The sequence below is a fragment of the Strongyloides ratti genome (genome assembly GCF_001040885.1).
Source record: "Strongyloides ratti genome assembly S_ratti_ED321, chromosome : 2".
In the NCBI taxonomy this organism is placed as follows: Eukaryota; Metazoa; Nematoda; class Chromadorea; order Rhabditida; family Strongyloididae; genus Strongyloides; species Strongyloides ratti.
Genome location: NC_037308.1, coordinates 11,983,118 through 12,002,867, shown reverse-complemented (window position 1 = coordinate 12,002,867; position 19,750 = coordinate 11,983,118). Strand labels below are relative to the sequence as shown.

The window sequence follows — 19,750 nt, the reverse complement described above, 5'->3', positions numbered from 1 at the left end:
ATACTTTTATTTATAATTTATACATCTATTGAAAACATATAATAAATTTTAACTGGATTGAAAAAAATATTATTTCATGATAATGTATACTACAATAAAAATATTTTCTTTTAAAAAAAGACTACCAAATATTATTGAACTTTAATCAAATGATATATTTCAACACTTAATAATAAATTTCATTTCCGTATAGAAAAACTAAAAAAAAAAGATATATCTCAATAGGCCAAAAAGAATTTTAAAAAAAAATGTTTTAAATACATGTGACTTGAAATTTAAATATTTGATTATAGAAAAAATTTTGTATTATCTTCATTATTTAATATTTTTGTTGTAAAGTTCTTTACAAATAAAACTGTTACAAAATAAATAAAAGAAGTTATGCGTATTTATTTTTTTTTAATTTACTTAAATGTATCCATTTTTTAATTGTACATGTTAGTGTTACTATTAAATGATTTCATTTAATTATTGTTCACTTTATTGACACTACTTGATTTCTATTAAGCAATAAAATAAATAAAAAAAAATTATTTTTTTCTATAAATGGAAAATTATATAATATTTAAAAAAAATATTATAAATATGTACTTTTTATTTTTAAAAATATCTTAAAATTAGTAGAATTTTCAAAACATTCTATAAAATATAAAACTTTAAAAATAAAAATTATATTTCATTTTAAACTTGAATATCTCATTCTTTGTAAATATTAATTTGTTTACACGTTACCAACTTAGTAAATTTTCCCAACCGATGAACAATTTATATTTTTCATAAAAAAAAATATAAATATCATTATTAATAATATGCATAACAATATTTAACATAAAAAAATAGATTTAGCTATAGTTACTTTGTACATATTTACTAAAACATATTTTGATCTTTATAAAATTTTTTCATAACTATTAAATTTGTTAATTCAATTTTATCAAAAAAATAATAATAATAGTAATAGTAATATATCAAAATTTAAAAAAAACTTTTTTATTTATAAGTAAAATATATACAAAAAAAAGAATATTTATAATATTTTAATATTAGTAAATGAAATATATTAATTATTTAACAAATTTATTTCTATTAAAAATAGATCAAAAAATACTAATTAAATAAATAATGTTTAAAAAATTTAGATTAAATAAAAATTATTTTTAAAATTAAATAAACAATATATTTTTTATAAGAAACTAATACTACAATTTAGATTACATTTTTTTATACAACATCAAAAATCTTCTATTTTTGTCATCAAGAATGTTCATCATTTTTATTTCGTTAATATTTACAATATGAAATTAATTTTATATTCTTTTTGTTTAGTTGACTCGAAATTAATATTGGTATACTTTATTAGTAGAAAAAAATTCTTATTAAATGCTGTACTTTTGAAAGAAATTCAGATAAGAAAAATTCACAAGAAAAACACATTTAAAATTCAGAAATAACTTATTTTAAACTTTGTCTTTCGTTTAATATTAATGAAAATTTTTGTCTTTTTATTTAACATAAAATATATTCTTAAAAATATGCCTTTATATTTTTGATAAAATTCAGAGACAACAGTTTAACTATCTTATATTTTGAAAACTTTAAGTAAGGGATATAAGAATAAGATTTAACTTTTTTTATAACCTGAATATGTCTACATCGTATTCTGTGAATATCATTAAACCAACTACAATCAATTCAAAAAAATCCTTCACTCTGAAAATCGAGTGCACTTATAAAGATGAAATTCCCGTTACTACTCTCACATAAAAAAACAAGCTAATTCAACGACGTACTGGAAGAAATTCTACTAGTGGCCTGAATGGAACTTAGAAGCAAATTCAAAAAACTTCCCTGGTAATGAAGAATTTCTAGCAACAGAAAGAAATCAAAAAAATTTTATAGGTATATTTTATTTAAAGTAATAATATTCTCCCACATATAGTATCTATCTACAATTAAAATAAAAATACAAATAAGAATGATAAAATAGAAATCAATATAGTTTTAAATTGAATATCACTGGCACTTCCAGCAGAAGGTTCAGCTGTTGTTGTTCCATCAGTTCCTGTAGAAGTTGAGCTGCCTGGAGCTGCTGTTGTTGTTTCAGGAGACTCACTGGATGTTGATCTCCTCTGTGGAGCAGAGGATGACGATGCGGTTGTAGTAGAAGAAAGATCTTGGCTAGATGGAGAAGTAGACTCGCCGACAGTTGATGTTTCCCCTCCAGAAGTAGTAGTTGTCATTTCAGTTGGTGTGTCTGTGCTTGCACTGGCAACTGTAGTAGCTTCAGTAGTAACAGTAGTGGTATCAACACTAATAGTGGTTGTAGCGTCGGAAGCTGGAGTAGAGAGGGTTGTTGTTGAGGTTTCTGTGACAGCATCAGCAAGTAAAGTAGTTGTTGGAGTTTCTGTGGTAGTGGTGGAAGAAGCTTCACTCAATTCTGTAGTTGTAGCTGGTGTCGTTGAGTTGTCAAGAGTTCCTTCAGCGGTAGAGGAGACGTCATCGTCAGCCCTAAGAGCAGAACTACGTGTATTTATTCCAGCTGCCCTACCAGATGAGGCCAAACTTTTGCAAGAGGCCATGGCAATAAGAGAAACAAGAAGTACCAGGAGAATAGAACGATTCATTGTGGTGGAATAAAATTAGAAAACCGGTTAGTTACTGGATGGATTGTTAGTAGAAAATCTGGAAAACAACTACACTTCAACAAGAAGTATAAAATGTGGTGTGTAATCAAAAAAAAATAAATTTATAGACAAAAAATTTCGATGATTTTATATATATCACAATGATATGTTTGATAAAAAAAAGTAGCGTACAACTGATGGTCCCAAAAAATGATGATGACAAGAGCAGATTTGTTCCATAAATATATACACGTTATCGATATCGTCGTCTGTTTACAAAATTTTTTTTATTGTTTTATCAAAAGTTTGTTTGATTTTCTTTCTTTCATGGTAAATTTCAATATTTTGTTTTTTTCCTACATATGACTGGATAAAAATTAAAATTATGTCAATGCTATTGTTCTTGTCATCAGAAGAATTATTCGTTTAAACTATTTAGTCTTCATTTTAGGAAATGATGACTAATTTGTGTATATGCTGCATACAAAATTTTTTTTATTATTTTTCTGATTTTTTTTACTTCATTCGTACCATTCTGATAGATAACTCTTTAAAGATAGTATTTTTTTTTTTATTAGTGAGGCAGATAATATATATGGGTTTTTTTTATTATTATTTTTCTTATTATTTTTAAGAACTAATATATTTTTGTTTGAGCACTGTATTCTTTTAATTTTTTTTTTTATATTGAAAGCATATTCATAAACACTTTCTCATTGTTTGTAATAAAAAGGTTATCAGTATATCTTAGTACTGGAGTTATATCAACATTATCCTCTTCTTCTTCCATAATTGTAGTATTTGGAGTTCGATCCAAGTTTTTAATATAAAATCTATATATAAGAGGAAAGTTGGAGTTGCATTTTTTTATGTTTTTTTCATAACTTACCCAGAAGTAGTAGATGAGGATGAAAATATTAGTAGAAATATTAAAATAATAATATATGATGTAGTCATGTTGAAATTATTTTGTTAGAAATTAGAAAAAATAGTTTAAATTGAAGTAGGAGGGTGAAACTACAAAATAATGTGTGACAATTTATTGGATACACTACTGTTTGTTGAAAAATACACTTTGTGAAGGTCATTTTCTCGTCAAATACCTACTTAGTTTAACAGACACAAAGTAGTATTTCAATATTGTCTTTGGTTTTTCTAGTTGTTTCTTTTATCCTCCCAGAAACTGTTATTTTTTTAAATTTTGTTCTTGAAAGACTACTTCCGTTGTCCATGCACATGTCTCATTTTTTGAAAGCACCTGTTTTCACTAAGTTCATGTGTTTCTGTTTGTCGTATTATTACATGTTTGTTTTCCTATGTGTATTTTGTGTGAATTATTTGTAACTCCTACTTAACAAAATACACTTTAATTGTATATATTGGGTTTATGAAGTAATGAATTCTAATAGAATAATATTTAGTCAATGTTTTTTTTTCTGAAACTAACGTATGACAGTTGTATTTTGTAAAGTGTGTAATCATAAAATGTTTATCTTCTAAATATTTTACAATTTGTTACATGAAATATTATTTATATAAAGTAATTATATTTAAAATTAGTTTTTAATAACTTGAGTATAACGTTGTTTATTTCGTCAAAATGATCATAGAAAGGTGATAAGTAATTTGATAATGTTCTTTTTCAAGATGTAGTTCAATTAAACTTTGTTTAATAAAATAGTTCCACTCAAAACAAAGTGTAAAGGAAGTAAAAGGATACGAAAACTGTGGTTGCACATTAAATGTATTTCAAGATTATTTTAAAATATTAAATTTTTACAAGAATTATTTATTAATTTGATGATGATTACCATAAAGATAATTTTATCATTGTAATAAAACATTCAATGACCTCTAATCTAATGTGTTTACAGAAAAAAGTTATGTTTTTTTTTTTATCTCAATTTACATTACTAAATAAATTATAGATGATTAATCATTTAACGACAGTTATTTCAGGTTAAAAATACCTATTTTTTGTAACTATTTTTAGTTACATACATACTTTACATGAAGTCATTACATGTAAACGACAAATTTATTAATATCGCAATTAACAAGTCAATTTTAGCATTGTTATATCTATCTGATGTTTATTACATTGTGGTGATTTTTCAAACTTCTTATTGTCTATATGTAAAAAGATTTTTTTAAGGTAGTTATTCTGTCGTAAACAACAAAGTAACATATTTTAAAGAAATTGTGATAGATGTAAAAATGAAAAAGTATTGTTTAATGCCATTTCTTATTTTAAAATCAAGTAAGGTTTATATTGAATTTTTCTACAATATCTTAATAGAATGATCACTATTATAAACCAGTAGAGTTCTAAACTGTGGCAAAAAAAGATTCATTGTTTGTACAGTTTTTTAACACTACTTTTTTTATTTATTTTTTTATTTTTTATCAACATATAAAAACTATATAAAAGAGTTATTGTTATCTTTAGTTATAAAATATTCTTATCAATCAAAACTTAAGATCCTTCTTTAAGTACAAATTTTAAAAATTTTTTCTAAAAAGCATTAAAAAGGTTCAAACAACGGATTAAAAAAAATATTAATTTAACATAACAAGTGTATAGTCTAAAATATTAAACTAGTTTGTAATATTAATAAATGTGAAAAAGTTTATTATGATTATTTATATAATAATCCAGTTTTTCTTTATCAAAGGTTAATAATTTTTAAAATTCTATGTCAAAACAATTAATTATATTTTGATAAATAAGCTTAAAATTAAAGCTACAATTTCTCTAGAAACTTTTTTCTTTATATATGGAAGCAAATTTAAAAAGCAATTGTTAAAAAAATAAATTATCATATTATGACAGTTTAAGTTAAATATTAAGAAATAAAAATTAATCCACTTTTATAAAGTTTTTATTAATTAGTAATTTTTTATACACAAACATATATAACATTTCATATATTTAAAAATAACATATTAATACTATAACAAGTAACATTAATGAATTAGTAAAAATATTTTTAGAGCATGTAAAACAATTTCACAAAAACATCTATATTGTATCAAATTATTGTTTTACCTTGATTACTATGTTAATAAAAATATATTTTACAATTAAAAAGTGAAATTACATTTATAAAAGAGTTATTTAAAAAAGATGAATTTTTAACAGAATTGTGAATTTAAGATAGCAACACTGTAAAAAGTTATAATCAGTTAAATAAGAAACAAAACCCAGGAATACTTTATAACAAATCACAACATTCATTATTCAACAGAAATAATTTTAAGTTGTTTAATTTTTTAAAACTTTTTTTTGTGATATATTAGTTGTACTTACAGCATTTTTGATAAACTTTTTTAACTTGAAATATAATAAGAAATATAGTTCTAAAACTTTTTCAAAAACATTCTTATACCTAATAATGTAAATATACTCCTAGAAGTATGAAACTGGATGCATTAAACTTCTTGAAACTTCTAAAATATAGTTTGCATTAAAAATGCCTTTAAAATTTTAACCGTTCTCAAAATACATTGTCTGGTTTTTTTGCGCGCTTAATTTATTGTCATCATTTTTTATATCTTAACAACTGTTAAAGATATAAAAAAATTTTTGAACGTAGACCCTAAATGAAAACTAATTAGTAGTTGATTCTAGAAATCCGCTTGTTATTATCTCTATTTTGAAGCAAGATACAGCAAAAGGCGGAAATTTTTTCTAAATATTCATTGTTATCGACCATTCATATTTCAGCGGAAACTTATGATATAAGCATGATACTAGTTTTATTTCATTCTTCTTAAAAATTTTGGCTAAAATAAACCGTTTCCTCAGTAATATCTTTATTATTTCCGGAAATTCATAACTGGTTCAAATATATTCAACTTGACCTCACACATAAATACTAAAAAAAAACTTTTTTTTGGAATTTGACACTAAAATTACACTTAACCGGTAGCCCTTGAAAAACAAGAAATTTTAAATATAATCATGACCATACTAAAAACAAAATTTCGAAGGTTATGATGAATCAAAGTTAGAGGGCGAAAGTGGGAATATTTTTTTTAAAAAATCCGACTTTCATGATAAATTTGAAAATATTGAGATAAAAGTATATGTTCTAGATCAGATTTTTGCGAGAAATTGATTGCGCTTATTCACATCTTCATAGGATTTCTTGAACTCAAGATATGATGAAAATTGTATCATAGAAAAGTTTCAAGAACTAATATCATATCTCAAGAATGCAAGCACCTAGAAATACAAAACTGAATGCATTGAACTTCTTGGAACTTTTAAGATATACTCCACGTTTGAAAAAACTTCTAAATTTCAACCGTTCTCAAGATACATTGTCTTGTATTTTTGCGCGCTTAATGCATTATCATCATTTTTTTTATATCTTAATGACTGTTTGAGATATAAAAATAGTTTCAACGTAGACCCCATATAAAAACTAATTAATAGATGAATCCAAAAATTTTTTTTATTTTATCTCCATTTTGAAATGAGATATAACAAAAGGTGTAAATTTTTTCTAAATATTTATTGTTTCCGATTTTAAAATATCATCGTTAAAAATTATCATATTACCATGGGACTAGTTTTGTTTGATTTCTCTGTATAAAGTTCACTTAGAATAAATAATTTCTTTAGAAATATCTTTGTTGTTTTCAAAGATTCACATTTGGTCAAAAAATTTCTAACTATACCTCCGACATCTGTGTTAAAAAAAATAACCTTTTTTAAAATTTTAAAAGAAAAATACACTAATCTGATAGTCTTTAAAGAAATAAAAATTTTTCAAATATAATCATGACTATATCAAAACTGAAACTTTAGAAATTGTGATGAATCAAAATGGTTGTCAAAAATGGGGAATATTTTAAGAAAAAGTTTGACTTTCATGATGTAATTGAAAATGTTCAAGTCAATACAACTATTCTAAATTAGATTTTTATAATAAATCAAATAAACTAAGTCACATTTCATACATCTTTTCAAAACAAAACATTTTTCATAGTCTATCTTAAAAACGTTTGAAGTCTGAAACCTATAATTTTAGTAAATAAGCAGATAAGTATATGAGACCAGATACGCTGGTTTTTTTTATAATTTTCATATAATAATCTACGTTATAAATGTTTGAAAATTTTAGTTATTCTTGAGATTTGATGTGTAATATTTTTTCACGCTTAATTCTTTGTCTTCACATTTTATATCTTAAAAATTATTAAAGGTGAGAAAAAATTTTAAATGTAAACTTTATATCAAAATATATTTGAAATCAACTAAAAAAAACTGTTTCTTTTTCTTTTCATTAGAATAGAAGTTAAAAGTATAGATGGAAAAGTTTAAAAAATATTCAATCTTCTTAATTTTTCTTACATCTCAAATGAAACTTATCATTCAAAAAAAATACTGACATCATCTTATTTATTTTAAAAAGTTGTCTGCGATAATAAAATTTCATAGTAATAATATTCATATTTTATAGAAATTGTTTTAAAAGTATTTTGATTTCTTATATAATCTATGGTATATTTTATATGCATTAATCTGATTTTAATAATATTTGTATATCAGACTACAAAAGATGACTAATTTTTTATTTTTTTAAAAATATAAATAAAGTTACATTTTTTAAACTTTTTAAGATATGAATGAATTTAATTCTTTAACAATATTACTTATTAAGGAGATTTTTATGAAAATTAAATAAAACTGGAGTATTATTAGAATAAATACTTTTAGATCTCCATTTTATACTTACTATTTTCTAGGATTATAAAAATTTTTTCAAACATATTTATTTAAAATGTAAATAAAAAATAAAATAGTAAATTAACAATTTACTTATAATTAAACAATGGATATTAAGAAATCATCTTTTGTAAATAAAAAGTTTTAATTTATCTTTGGATAGTTTACAATTTCTTCTTACTTTGTAATTTAAAAATTACTATTAATTATTTACCTTGTAATTGTTTTTGAAAAATGCTTTTATTTTAATATTTTTATCATGACAAGTATAATTTTCTTACTATCATTGCATAAATAAAACTTTTACTACAAAATTTCTTTTTATTTTTTTTTTTTAAATTTATTTCTTACCTCCCACTCAATGTATATAATATTATAATAAATAGCAATTTTTATGTTGTAACAACATCTTACACTACGTGCTATTTTTTAATTATGATTTTTGTAAATAATAAAATAAAATTATATTCTTCAAAAAGTTAAATTTGATTTATTCTATCTATTATTTGTATCAATAAGTGGGATAAATTTATTATACAAAAAGAATATATATCATTAAAGATAAACAATAATCATGTGAACATACTTTATAATTTTTAAGAACTAACTTTATTATAAATTATTTTTTTTATAAAGATTTTCCATTTTAACTATACTATCAAAAATCTAAATTTGTCTCGCCTACAAAATTTTTATTATTGTTAACAAATGATTAATATTATGAATCCATTATCTTTTAATTAATATGTGGGTGTACATTATTATGAAATGACAAAATTGATCCACTAAACTTCTTGTAATAATAACATGACTTATCTACTAAAACATTTATAAATGAAAAATTTCTTCAACATTTTTATAAAAATTTATAACTTTCCTCATATAAATAATATCTTTCTTGATCCTCCATATATTTCATAAATATTATATAATATTTGTATATTTTCTACTTTAAAATATTGTAATATCACTTGTTAAATATCTAGTTTAACAAAAATTAATTTAATATCTATCTTAAGATTTATATTTATTTGTCAAACAAATAATTTGAAGCTTTTTTTTATACATTATAATAACTTTAATATTAGCTTTTATAAAATATTAATGTGTCAAAAAATTTTTATAAATTCTTAAAAGACAAATATAAACATTATTGTATATAATAATTTTTAGTGATTTCAATATATCAAAGATATAATTTATCATACTTAAATTTAAAAGTGAAAATTTTACGATAAAAATTTATCTATAGGTCCAGATGTTTCAAATGTTAATTTGATTTATATTAAAAAAAAAAGATTCAAATTTCATTTTATTATATTAAACTAAAATAATATTATTTTTTTTATATTATAAATAAAAAGTTATCTAAAGAGATTTCCCTTATATTTTTTATTTATACATAATTCATATGCTTTAAAAAATATTTAATTTCACTACTTTTTTTTTAACTTTTTTTAATTATTTACATACTTTTAATTTTTGATTTGTTTTGAAATATATTTTTTAAAATTCTTTTTAATTGGTTGTTTTAAAATAGATATTATCAAGATATTTATTTATTAGGTACTTTTAAATTTAAACAAAGTACCTATTAAATATCAATTAACACTTTTAATTAATTTAAAAAAAAAATAACAACAATAAAATTAAATCAAAAATATAATAAATATTTTTGTATTGTAATTTAAGATATTTCTAAATATAATTAAATATTATTATTAATAATATGTCAAAATAATCTATGATCTTATTGAAAAAGTATATAGATAAAAGTAATATCAATATTATATATACATTAGAGTGATCAAAACAAATCTTCAATGCGATTTCTGTTATTTAAAAATGTTTATTTTAGCTAAAATACTATAATTTCCTTTTTAAAACTATACTCAATTTCGTATTAATTTTCTTCCACTTAATAATTGTCAGTAAACATAAGATATCTTTTTGTATCCCTTCTCTTTATATTTTATTTAATAATTCTTTTACTTAAACTCCGAGTAACACATAATTCAAAAGCTTCATGGGAGTGTTTCATATTTGCTTGTTGGAGGTACATTTATACTTTTGTCTTTATTTTTCACATATCCTGTTTAATTTACCTATTCTCCATCACTTTCTTTTCACTGTAAATAATGTATTTTAGATAAAAAAAATATATATAATATAACATTTAGTTATTAGATTTTTGATGTATCTTTAGTATACTTAAAAGCGATCTTAACATTTATCTCCCTCTTAGTAAAATACTTTTATCAGTAAACATATACCTATATTTTATACAATTTTTTAACAGCGATAAGAAAATAAAAAATGATTTACAGGTAATATAGTAACACATTTTAAAGATATTTATTGTCATTAAATTAATATCAAATAACTTTCTTTTGATCCACGAGATAAAAATTATTACCACCTCTTTTTATTTTGTATATATAAAATATTACAACTATTATTCTATTATCAACTTTTTTTTTTCAATTATTTAAATACATATTCATAGATTATACATAATAAAATTACTTAAAATTTTACGTCAAAAATTTTTAATATTATTAATAATTTTTACTAGAACTACATTTGACATAACCATCTTAACTTAGTACTTTCCAAGTTTATTTTATCTTTAATTATAAATATCTTAATATCATTCTAAAGAATAGAAGCTTGTTAAATAAAAGTTTTATTACGTGTAACTAGAAACACCTGAAGATTCACTTTTCATTATTCTACATTATAGTCTTTTCTCTCATACTTTTCTTTACTACCATTAAAAATTTCATTTAACAAATATATATAATATCCCATCTCTTATCTACATAACATTAAAAATTTTTATCTTTTAGGTGACTCCTCAATCTAGATTTTGAAGATAAGCACAACAAACATTAGTACAATAACCACATTGACTAATCTATCTATATTATATATTATATTTTTATATAAACACATATCATTTGTTTTTAAGAATCACGTTATTACACTTATTCAAAAAGAACAAACCATTTGTTGAATAATATAATATAGAAGTATTTTTATTATAAAAAAAAAATATGGAAAATCTTGAATATACCCAAGATCCTGGATGGCAATTTTTGAGACAATCTCAGGAACAGATACTTGCTAATACTACAAAGAAATTTGATAGTAAGAAAAATGTCTGGATTCCTGATAAAGATGAAGGTTTCATTGCTGCTGAAATCAAATCTACTAAAGGTGATCAACTTATTGTTGTAACTGTTAAAGGAAATGAGGTAATTAAAAAATTTAACATTTATAAAAATACATTTATATTTTTCTTTAGAGAACAATTAAAAAAGATGATACCCAACAAATGAATCCACCTAAATATGAGAAGACAGAAGATATGGCAAATTTAACATTTTTAAATGATGCATCTGTTCTTCACAATTTACGTCAACGATATTATTCAATGATGATATATACATATTCTGGACTTTTCTGTGTAGTTATAAATCCATACAAAAGATTACCAATTTATTCTGAATCTGTTTGTAAAATGTATATGGGAAAAAGAAGAAATGAAATGCCACCACATCTTTTTGCCGTATCTGATGAGGCTTACCGTAATATGGTTAATGGTAAGTTAATAATAACCCAACCCATTACTTATTTTTACACAAAATAAAAGTGGTTGTGATAAAAATTTGTTATAACACTTTTTTTTATTTACTTTATCATTAAAATGTTTGTATATTTATTTATATTTCTATGAAAAAAAAGAAAAACATTAGAAGTATTTAAAGTTAAATTTTATTTATCATAATAATTTATTGTTTTAAGATCATGAAAATCAATCAATGTTAATTACTGGAGAATCTGGTGCAGGAAAAACTGAAAATACAAAAAAAGTTATTTCATATTTTGCAATTGTTGGTGCCTCTCAACAAAGTAATAAAAAGAAAAGTGATAAAAAAAATTCATCACTTGAAGATCAAATTGTTCAAACAAATCCTGTTTTGGAAGCTTTTGGTAATGCCAAAACAGTACGTAATAACAATTCATCTCGTTTTGGTAAATTCATTCGTATACACTTTAATTCTGTTGGAAAATTAGCTGGTGCTGATATTGAACATTACCTTTTAGAAAAATCTCGTGTCATTAAACAAGCACCTGGTGAAAGATCTTATCATATTTTTTATCAAATAATGTCTGGTGCTGTTAAAGGGCTAAGAGAAAAATTATTTTTAACAAAAGATATTCGTAGTTATTCATTTGTATCACAAGCTGAAGTTACTATTGATGGTATGGATGATAAAGAAGAAATGCAAATTACTGATGAAGCTTTTGATATAATGAAGTTTACTGATGTAGAAAAATTAGAAATATTTTCTCTTACTGCTGCTATTATGCATATGGGAGAAATGAAATTTAAACAAAGACCACGTGAAGAACAAGCTGAAGTTGAAAATGTAGCTGAAGGTGAAATTGCTTGTAAATTATTCAAGTGTGACTTTGAACAATTTATTACTGCTATACTTAAACCTAAAGTTAAAGTTGGATCAGAATGGGTTTCTAGAGGACAAAATTTAGATCAAGTTAATTGGTCTATAGGAGCACTTAGTAAAGCATTATATGCTAGAATTTTCACATGGTTAATTAAAAAATGTAACAATACACTTGATGCTCATGATCTTCCTAGAGATTATTTTATTGGAGTACTTGATATTGCTGGTTTTGAAATTTTTGACCATAACTCTTTTGAACAGCTTTGGATTAATTTTGTTAATGAAAAACTTCAACAATTTTTCAATCATCATATGTTTGTTCTTGAACAAGAGGAATACAAAAGAGAAGGAATTCAATGGGAATTTATTGATTTTGGACTTGATCTTCAAGCTTGTATTGAACTTATTGAAAAACCACTTGGTATTGTTTCAATGCTTGATGAAGAGTGTATTGTACCTAAAGCTTCTGATTTAACACTTGCTTCCAAATTAACAGATCAACATCTTGGAAAACATCCTAATTTCCAAAAACCAAAACCACCAAAAGGAAAACAATCAGAAGCTCATTTTGCATTAGTTCATTATGCTGGTGTTGTTAGATACAATGTTACTGGGTGGTTAGAAAAAAATAAGGATCCATTAAATGACACTGTAGTTACTGTTCTTAAAGCTAACACTGGAAATACACTTCTCTCTGCAGTATGGGAAGATTATAAAACACAACAAGATATATCTGATGCTGCTGCTAGAAGTGGAACAAAAGGAGCCAAAGGAAGTGGTAGAAAGAAAGGAAAATCAGCATCATTTATGACAGTTTCAATGATGTATCGTGAATCACTTAATAAACTTATGACCATGCTCAATTTAACACATCCACACTTTATTCGTTGTATCATTCCAAATGAACAAAAGAAATCTGGAGTTATTGATGCTAGTTTAGTTCTTAATCAACTTACATGTAATGGTGTACTTGAAGGAATTAGAATTTGTCGTAAAGGTTTTCCTAATCGTGTTAATTATGCAGATTTTAAACATCGTTATGCATGTCTTGCAGCAGATGCTGCTAAAGCTGCCAAAGATCCTAAAGCATGTGGTGAGGCTATCTGTGCATCACTAGAAAAAAATGGACAATTAAAACCAGAAGAATATCAATGTGGTTTAACCAAAGTATTTTTCAAGGCTGGTGTCCTTGCTCAATTAGAAGAATTAAGAGATGAAACATTAGGAAAAATTATGACAAAGTTCCAATCAGCTTGTCGTTGGTATCTTGCACAAATTGAATATAAAAATAAACTTAATCAACGAATTGGAATATTAGTTATTCAAAGAAATATTCGTTCATGGTGTACACTTCGTACATGGCAATGGTTTAAACTTTATGGAAAAGTTAAACCACTTATTAAAGGAAATAAAAAAGATGAAGAATTTGAAGCAATGGAAAAGAAATGTAAAGGACTTGAAGAGGCTATTTCTAAAGAAGAAACATTAAGAAAAGAAAAAGAATCTGAAAATGCTAAATTGATTGCTGAAAAACAAGCATTGATGCTTCAATTAGAACAGGAACGTGAAAATATTCATGAAGGTGAAGAAAGATCAGCCAAGTTATTGGCACAAAAAACTGATGTTGAAAGACAATTGGCAGACTTGAATGAACAATTAACTGACCAAGAAGATAGATACAATTCATTATCTAAAATGAAGAAAAAATGTGAAACTGAAGTTGAAAGTCTTAAAAAGAACTGCCAAGATTTGGAGATGACAATTAAAAAACAAGAAAATGAAAAGGCAAGTAAAGATCATCAAATTCGTTCTCTTCAAGATGAGCTTAATTCACAAGATGAAAATATTTCTAAATTACATAAAGAGAAAAAAAATCAAGAAGAGACTAATAGAAAATTGATGGAAGATTTACAAGCCGAAGAAGATAAAATTAATCATTTGAACAAGGCAAAAAATAAATTGGAACAAACTCTTGATGAATTAGAAGATTCTCTTGAAAGAGAAAAAAGAATTAGACAAGATACAGAAAAACAAAAGAGAAAGATTGAAGGTGAATTAAAAGTTTCTCAAGAAAATATTGAAGAGTTAACAAAACAAAAAATTGAATTGGACAATAATGTTAAGAAGAAAGAAAATGAAATTACAGCACTTGCATCTCGCCTTGAGGATGAACAATCTTTAGTAGCTAAACTTCAAAGACAAATAAAAGAATTATCTTCCAGAACCAGTGAGTTAGAAGAAGAACTTGAAAATGAAAGACAAGCTAGAGCTAAAGCTGAAAAAGGTAGAAATGAGATGCAAATTGAATTAGAAGAATTAGCTGATAGGTTAGATGAGGCTGGTGGAGCAACTCAAGCTCAAATGGAATTAAATAAAAAACGTGAAGCTGAACTTGCTAAACTTAGAAGAGACTTAGAAGAAAGTCAAATAAATCAAGAAACATCTATTGCAACTATAAGAAAAAAACACACTGATGCTATTAGTGAATTGTCTGATCAAATTGATGCTATACAGAAACTTAAAACTAAAGTAGAAAAAGAAAAAATTGTTGCTACTAGAGAATTAGAAGATGCTCAAAATAATTTAGATGCTGAAGTTAAAATGAGACAAAATACAGAAAGAATTTCAAAACAATTAGAAAATCAACTTACTGAAGTTCAATTGAAGAGTGATGAACAAGCTAGACAAATACAAGAACTTCTTGCATATAAAAATAGGTCTATTTCTGAGAATTCTGAACTTAACAGACAATTAGAAGATGCTGAAAGTCAAATAGGACTTCTTAATAGAGTTAAATCACAAATGCATACTCAAATTGAAGAATTAAGAAGACAATTAGAACAAGAAACAAGAGAAAGACAATCAATGACTTCATCATTGTCAAATTATCAACTAGAATGTCAACAACTTAGAGAAGCATTAGAAGAAGAGCAAGATAGTAAAACTGAACTACAACGCTTGATTTCTAAAGCTAATTCTGAGGCTCAAGCTTGGAGAGCTAGATATGAAGGTGAAGGAATGTCTCGTTCTGAAGAATTGGAGGAAGCCAAGAGAAAGTTACAAGTTAAAGTAGCAGAAATGCAAGAAACAATAGAAAATACCAATGCTAGAGTAGGAACATTAGAAAAAAATAGAAATAGACTTCAACAAGAATTAGAAGATGCACAAGTTGATGCTGATAGAGCTAATAGTTTAGCAAATTCTCTTGAGAAAAAACAAAAAGGATTTGACAGAATTATTGATGAATGGAAACGCAAATGTGATTCACTTGCTAGTGAGTTAGAAGCTGCACAAAGAGATACCAGAAATGCTTCTACAGAAGCTTATAGACTTAGAAATGCTTTAGATGAAGCTGGTGAACAATCTGAACAAATAAGAAGGGAAAATAAAGTTTTGGCTCAGGAATTAAAGGATCTTCAAGATCAACTTGGTGAAGGTGGTAAAAATGTTCATGAATTACAAAAAATGAGAAGACGTTTAGAAATGGAAAAAGAAGAACTTCAAACAGCTCTTGAAGATGCTGAAGCTGCATTAGAAGCAGAAGAGTCTAAAGTAATGCGCGCACAAATTGAAATTACTCAAATAAGGTCAGAAATAGAAAAAAGACTTAATGAAAAAGAAGAAGAATTTGAGAATACTCGAAAAAATCATCAAAGAGCACTTGAATCAATGCAAGCTTCTCTTGAAACAGAAGCACGTGGACGTACAGAGTTACTTAAAATGAAAAAGAAACTTGAATCAGACATTAACGAATTAGAAATAGCATTAGATCATGCTAGTAAAGCTAATATAGATGCACAAAAAAATATAAAGAGATATCAAGATAGTGTAAGAGAATTACAAGGACAATTAGAAGAAGAACAACATCACAAAGAGGAACTTAGAGATTCTCTTAATCTTATCGAGAGAAGAGCACAAATACTCCAATCTGAAAAAGAGGATCTTGTTATAAATTATGAAAATGCTGAAAGAGCAAGAAGACAAGCTGAGATTGAGTACGCTGAAGCTAAGGAAACAGTTAATGTTCTTACTAATACAAATGCAGCTTTATCTGCTGCCAAAAGAAAATATGAAACAGAATTACAAACATTACAAGCTGAAGTAGGAGAAACATTAAACGAACTTAAAAATTGTGATGATCGTGCCAAAAAGGCTTCTCTTGATGCTTCAAGATTGGCTGAAGAATTGCGTTGTGAACAAGAACATTCACAAAACCAAGAACGTGCTAGAAAAGGTTTAGAACTACAAGTTAAAGAACTTCAAGCACGCCTTGATGAAGCTGAGGCTTCTGCTCTAAAAGGAGGAAAGAGAATGATTAGTAAATTAGAAACTCGAATAAGGGAACTTGAAAATGAACTTGATAATGAATCAAGAAGACATAGCGAAACACAAAAGAATTATAGAAATAAAGATAGAAGAGTTAGAGAATTACAATTCCAAGTTGATGAAGATAAAAAAAGTAGTGAAAGAATGTATGACTTAGTAGAAAAACTTCAAGCTAAAATAAAAACATACAAGAGACAAGTTGAAGAAGCGGTAAGTTTAACTTTTTTTTATCTAAAACCATAGGGCTGGTGTTAACATAAAAATTATTTTTATGAGTATTAGGTATATATTAATCAATATTAGATGATAATAAGTAGTTAAAAAAATTTATGAATATGATCAAGTAATATACTATTTTTTAAAATTTGACTCATTATGTTACTAAAATATTTTTTATATTTATTAAAAAAAATAATATAAATTTTTTATTATTTAAGGAACAACTAGTTGCTGCAAATTTAAATAAATATCGTCAACTTCAACATATGCTCGAAGATGCTGAGGAAAGAGCCGACGTTGCTGAAAATTCTTTGGCTAAAATGAGAGCCAAAAGTCGTTCACAAATAGGCGGTAGAAGTGGTCTTCTTCATTCAATGAGTTCCTCAGGACTTGGTGCAGGTCTTGGAACAAGATATGGATCTCGTGGAGATTTAATTCAAAATGATGAATAAATTGAAATATCAACTAACAAATTGTCTTGTTTTATATAAATTAAAGATATCATCTATGATATCAATTTTTTTTTTAAAACATTTTTTTATATATCTTATTGATAATTTTTTTTATATTTTCTTACTTTCCTCCTTTCAATTGTCTACTTTAACAGTTTTATAAAATCTTTAATACTAAATTAATTTTTTTTTCTACTTTTTATAATACAAATAGATAAGTAGATTACATCTGGCTTAAAAGACTTTTTTTTTTCAAATTTAATAAAATAATCAAAAAAAAATTAAAAAAAAAAAGCATTTATTTTTATTTCATAACAAATCTGCTCATATAAAAATTTTATTTATTTTATTAAACTTGTTAAGAACAGCAATTGAATATTACATTGCCTACTTTTTTCAATATTAAAAATCATATACCTCTTCCTTAAAAATCTAATTCAATAATAACTTCCTTCAAACAGATGATAAATAGTTTTTTTTTAATAATTTTTTATTAAAATAGTTTTAAACAATTTAAGTACACTAATTTTCTTGAAGTTATTTATTTTTATTTAGTATATCTCTATAAATATATTCATCATTTTTTACTACTATAAAAATTTAGGATAATATTATTACAAGACAAATATATTATTTGAAATATTTTTCTTAATATTTCTTTTAGAAATAAATAAATTATTATTATTGTTGTATGTACTTTGAAAATCTTTTTTATATGACATACAATCATAATTTAATAGAAATCTAAGATTATTTATTCTTTTATATTATTATAAGCTTTTGTTTGATTATTTTTTATGTAATTGAAGAGTAGAATGTACATTGTAAGATAAAGTTTTTATATTTAATAAAATATTACAAGTAAATTAGCCTTGAATTTTTAATATATTTATTTTTTGTTTTTAGAAATCATAAAATTAAATTTCTTGCACTTGAATTATGAGAAACCATAATTTTATAATTAAATTTTTTTTTCTCCAAATATCTATATAACATAACTATTTTTACTTTTATATTTGTTTTATAAATTAAGGAATGTAGTTTGAAATAATGTATTATATCAAAATATTTAATGTTATCAAAACTTATTAATGTTTTAATTTTTTTTTTCATTAATTCAACAAAAATTGTTTATCTAAAAAAAACAAAAAAAAAAGAGGAAGAAATTTTAACAAAATTATGCAAAAATTTTGTTTTTGTGGTATCAGTTTAAAAAAAAAACGGACATATTATAATAACTTTTTCATTGATATATAAAATTTAATGTTTTCTTAGGAAATAAAAATTTTTTGATGAATGTATAGTTATTATTGTAGTGAAAAATAATAACTTAAAAAGTACTTTTTTAGATATAAAATTTGTAAATAACTAAAAAAGATTTATAATAGTATAATTGTTATTATACTGTATAATGTTTTTTGATTTTATATAATCATTCACAGTTGCTTCTTATCTTATTTGTAATAAATCTATTGGGGGGAAATATTTCAAAATCAAATGTAGTATCTATTTTTTGACTACTAAAAAAAAATTGTTTTTAAAATGAAGTATACATAAAAGGCAATAATAGTTTTATATATTACCTATTATTAAAAAAAATATAAACCATGTTTTTAATGTAACAACAAAAGTTTCTTAAAAACATATGATTTAAAAATATTAATGGCTTTACTTAAAAAAAAAGCTTTTTTTTTATAATTATGTTATCATTATTATAATTTATAAAATTACTATTAAAAAATAAATATTATATTTTTAATTTAATATTAAAATTAGAACAGATTTTTTTTTAAAGTCTTTAAATAATTTATATTCACGATTAAATATATTAGATAATGCTACATTTAAATGTATAAATAAAAAAAAAAAACTCATTATAATCCATTATATATGATCCATTTTAAATTTACTTTTATTCTC

The 19,750-nt window shown here is 23.8% G+C and overlaps 3 protein-coding genes across 3 annotated transcripts; 1 reads left to right on the top strand and 2 right to left on the bottom strand.

Annotated features, from left to right (window-relative positions):
* Positions 1-1,952: 1,952 nt before the first annotated feature.
* On the bottom strand, positions 1,953-2,624 carry SRAE_2000383300 (Hypothetical protein; the record flags this gene model as incomplete). Its single annotated transcript, XM_024655075.1, has 1 exon — positions 1,953-2,624. One exon carries the CDS (start codon positions 2,622-2,624, stop codon positions 1,953-1,955), a length of 672 nt encoding a protein of 223 aa, XP_024508383.1.
* Positions 2,625-3,306: 682 nt separating this feature from the next.
* Positions 3,307-3,581, bottom strand: SRAE_2000383200 (Hypothetical protein; the record flags this gene model as incomplete). Its single annotated transcript, XM_024655074.1, has 2 exons — positions 3,307-3,457; positions 3,514-3,581. The coding sequence occupies 2 exons, from the start codon at positions 3,579-3,581 to the stop codon at positions 3,307-3,309; spliced, it is 219 nt and encodes a 72-aa protein (XP_024508382.1).
* Positions 3,582-11,417: 7,836 nt separating this feature from the next.
* On the top strand, positions 11,418-17,830 carry SRAE_2000383100 (Myosin heavy chain; the record flags this gene model as incomplete). Its single annotated transcript, XM_024655072.1, has 4 exons — positions 11,418-11,618; positions 11,669-11,966; positions 12,169-17,369; positions 17,597-17,830. The coding sequence occupies 4 exons, from the start codon at positions 11,418-11,420 to the stop codon at positions 17,828-17,830; spliced, it is 5,934 nt and encodes a 1,977-aa protein (XP_024508381.1).
* Positions 17,831-19,750: the final 1,920 nt, after the last annotated feature.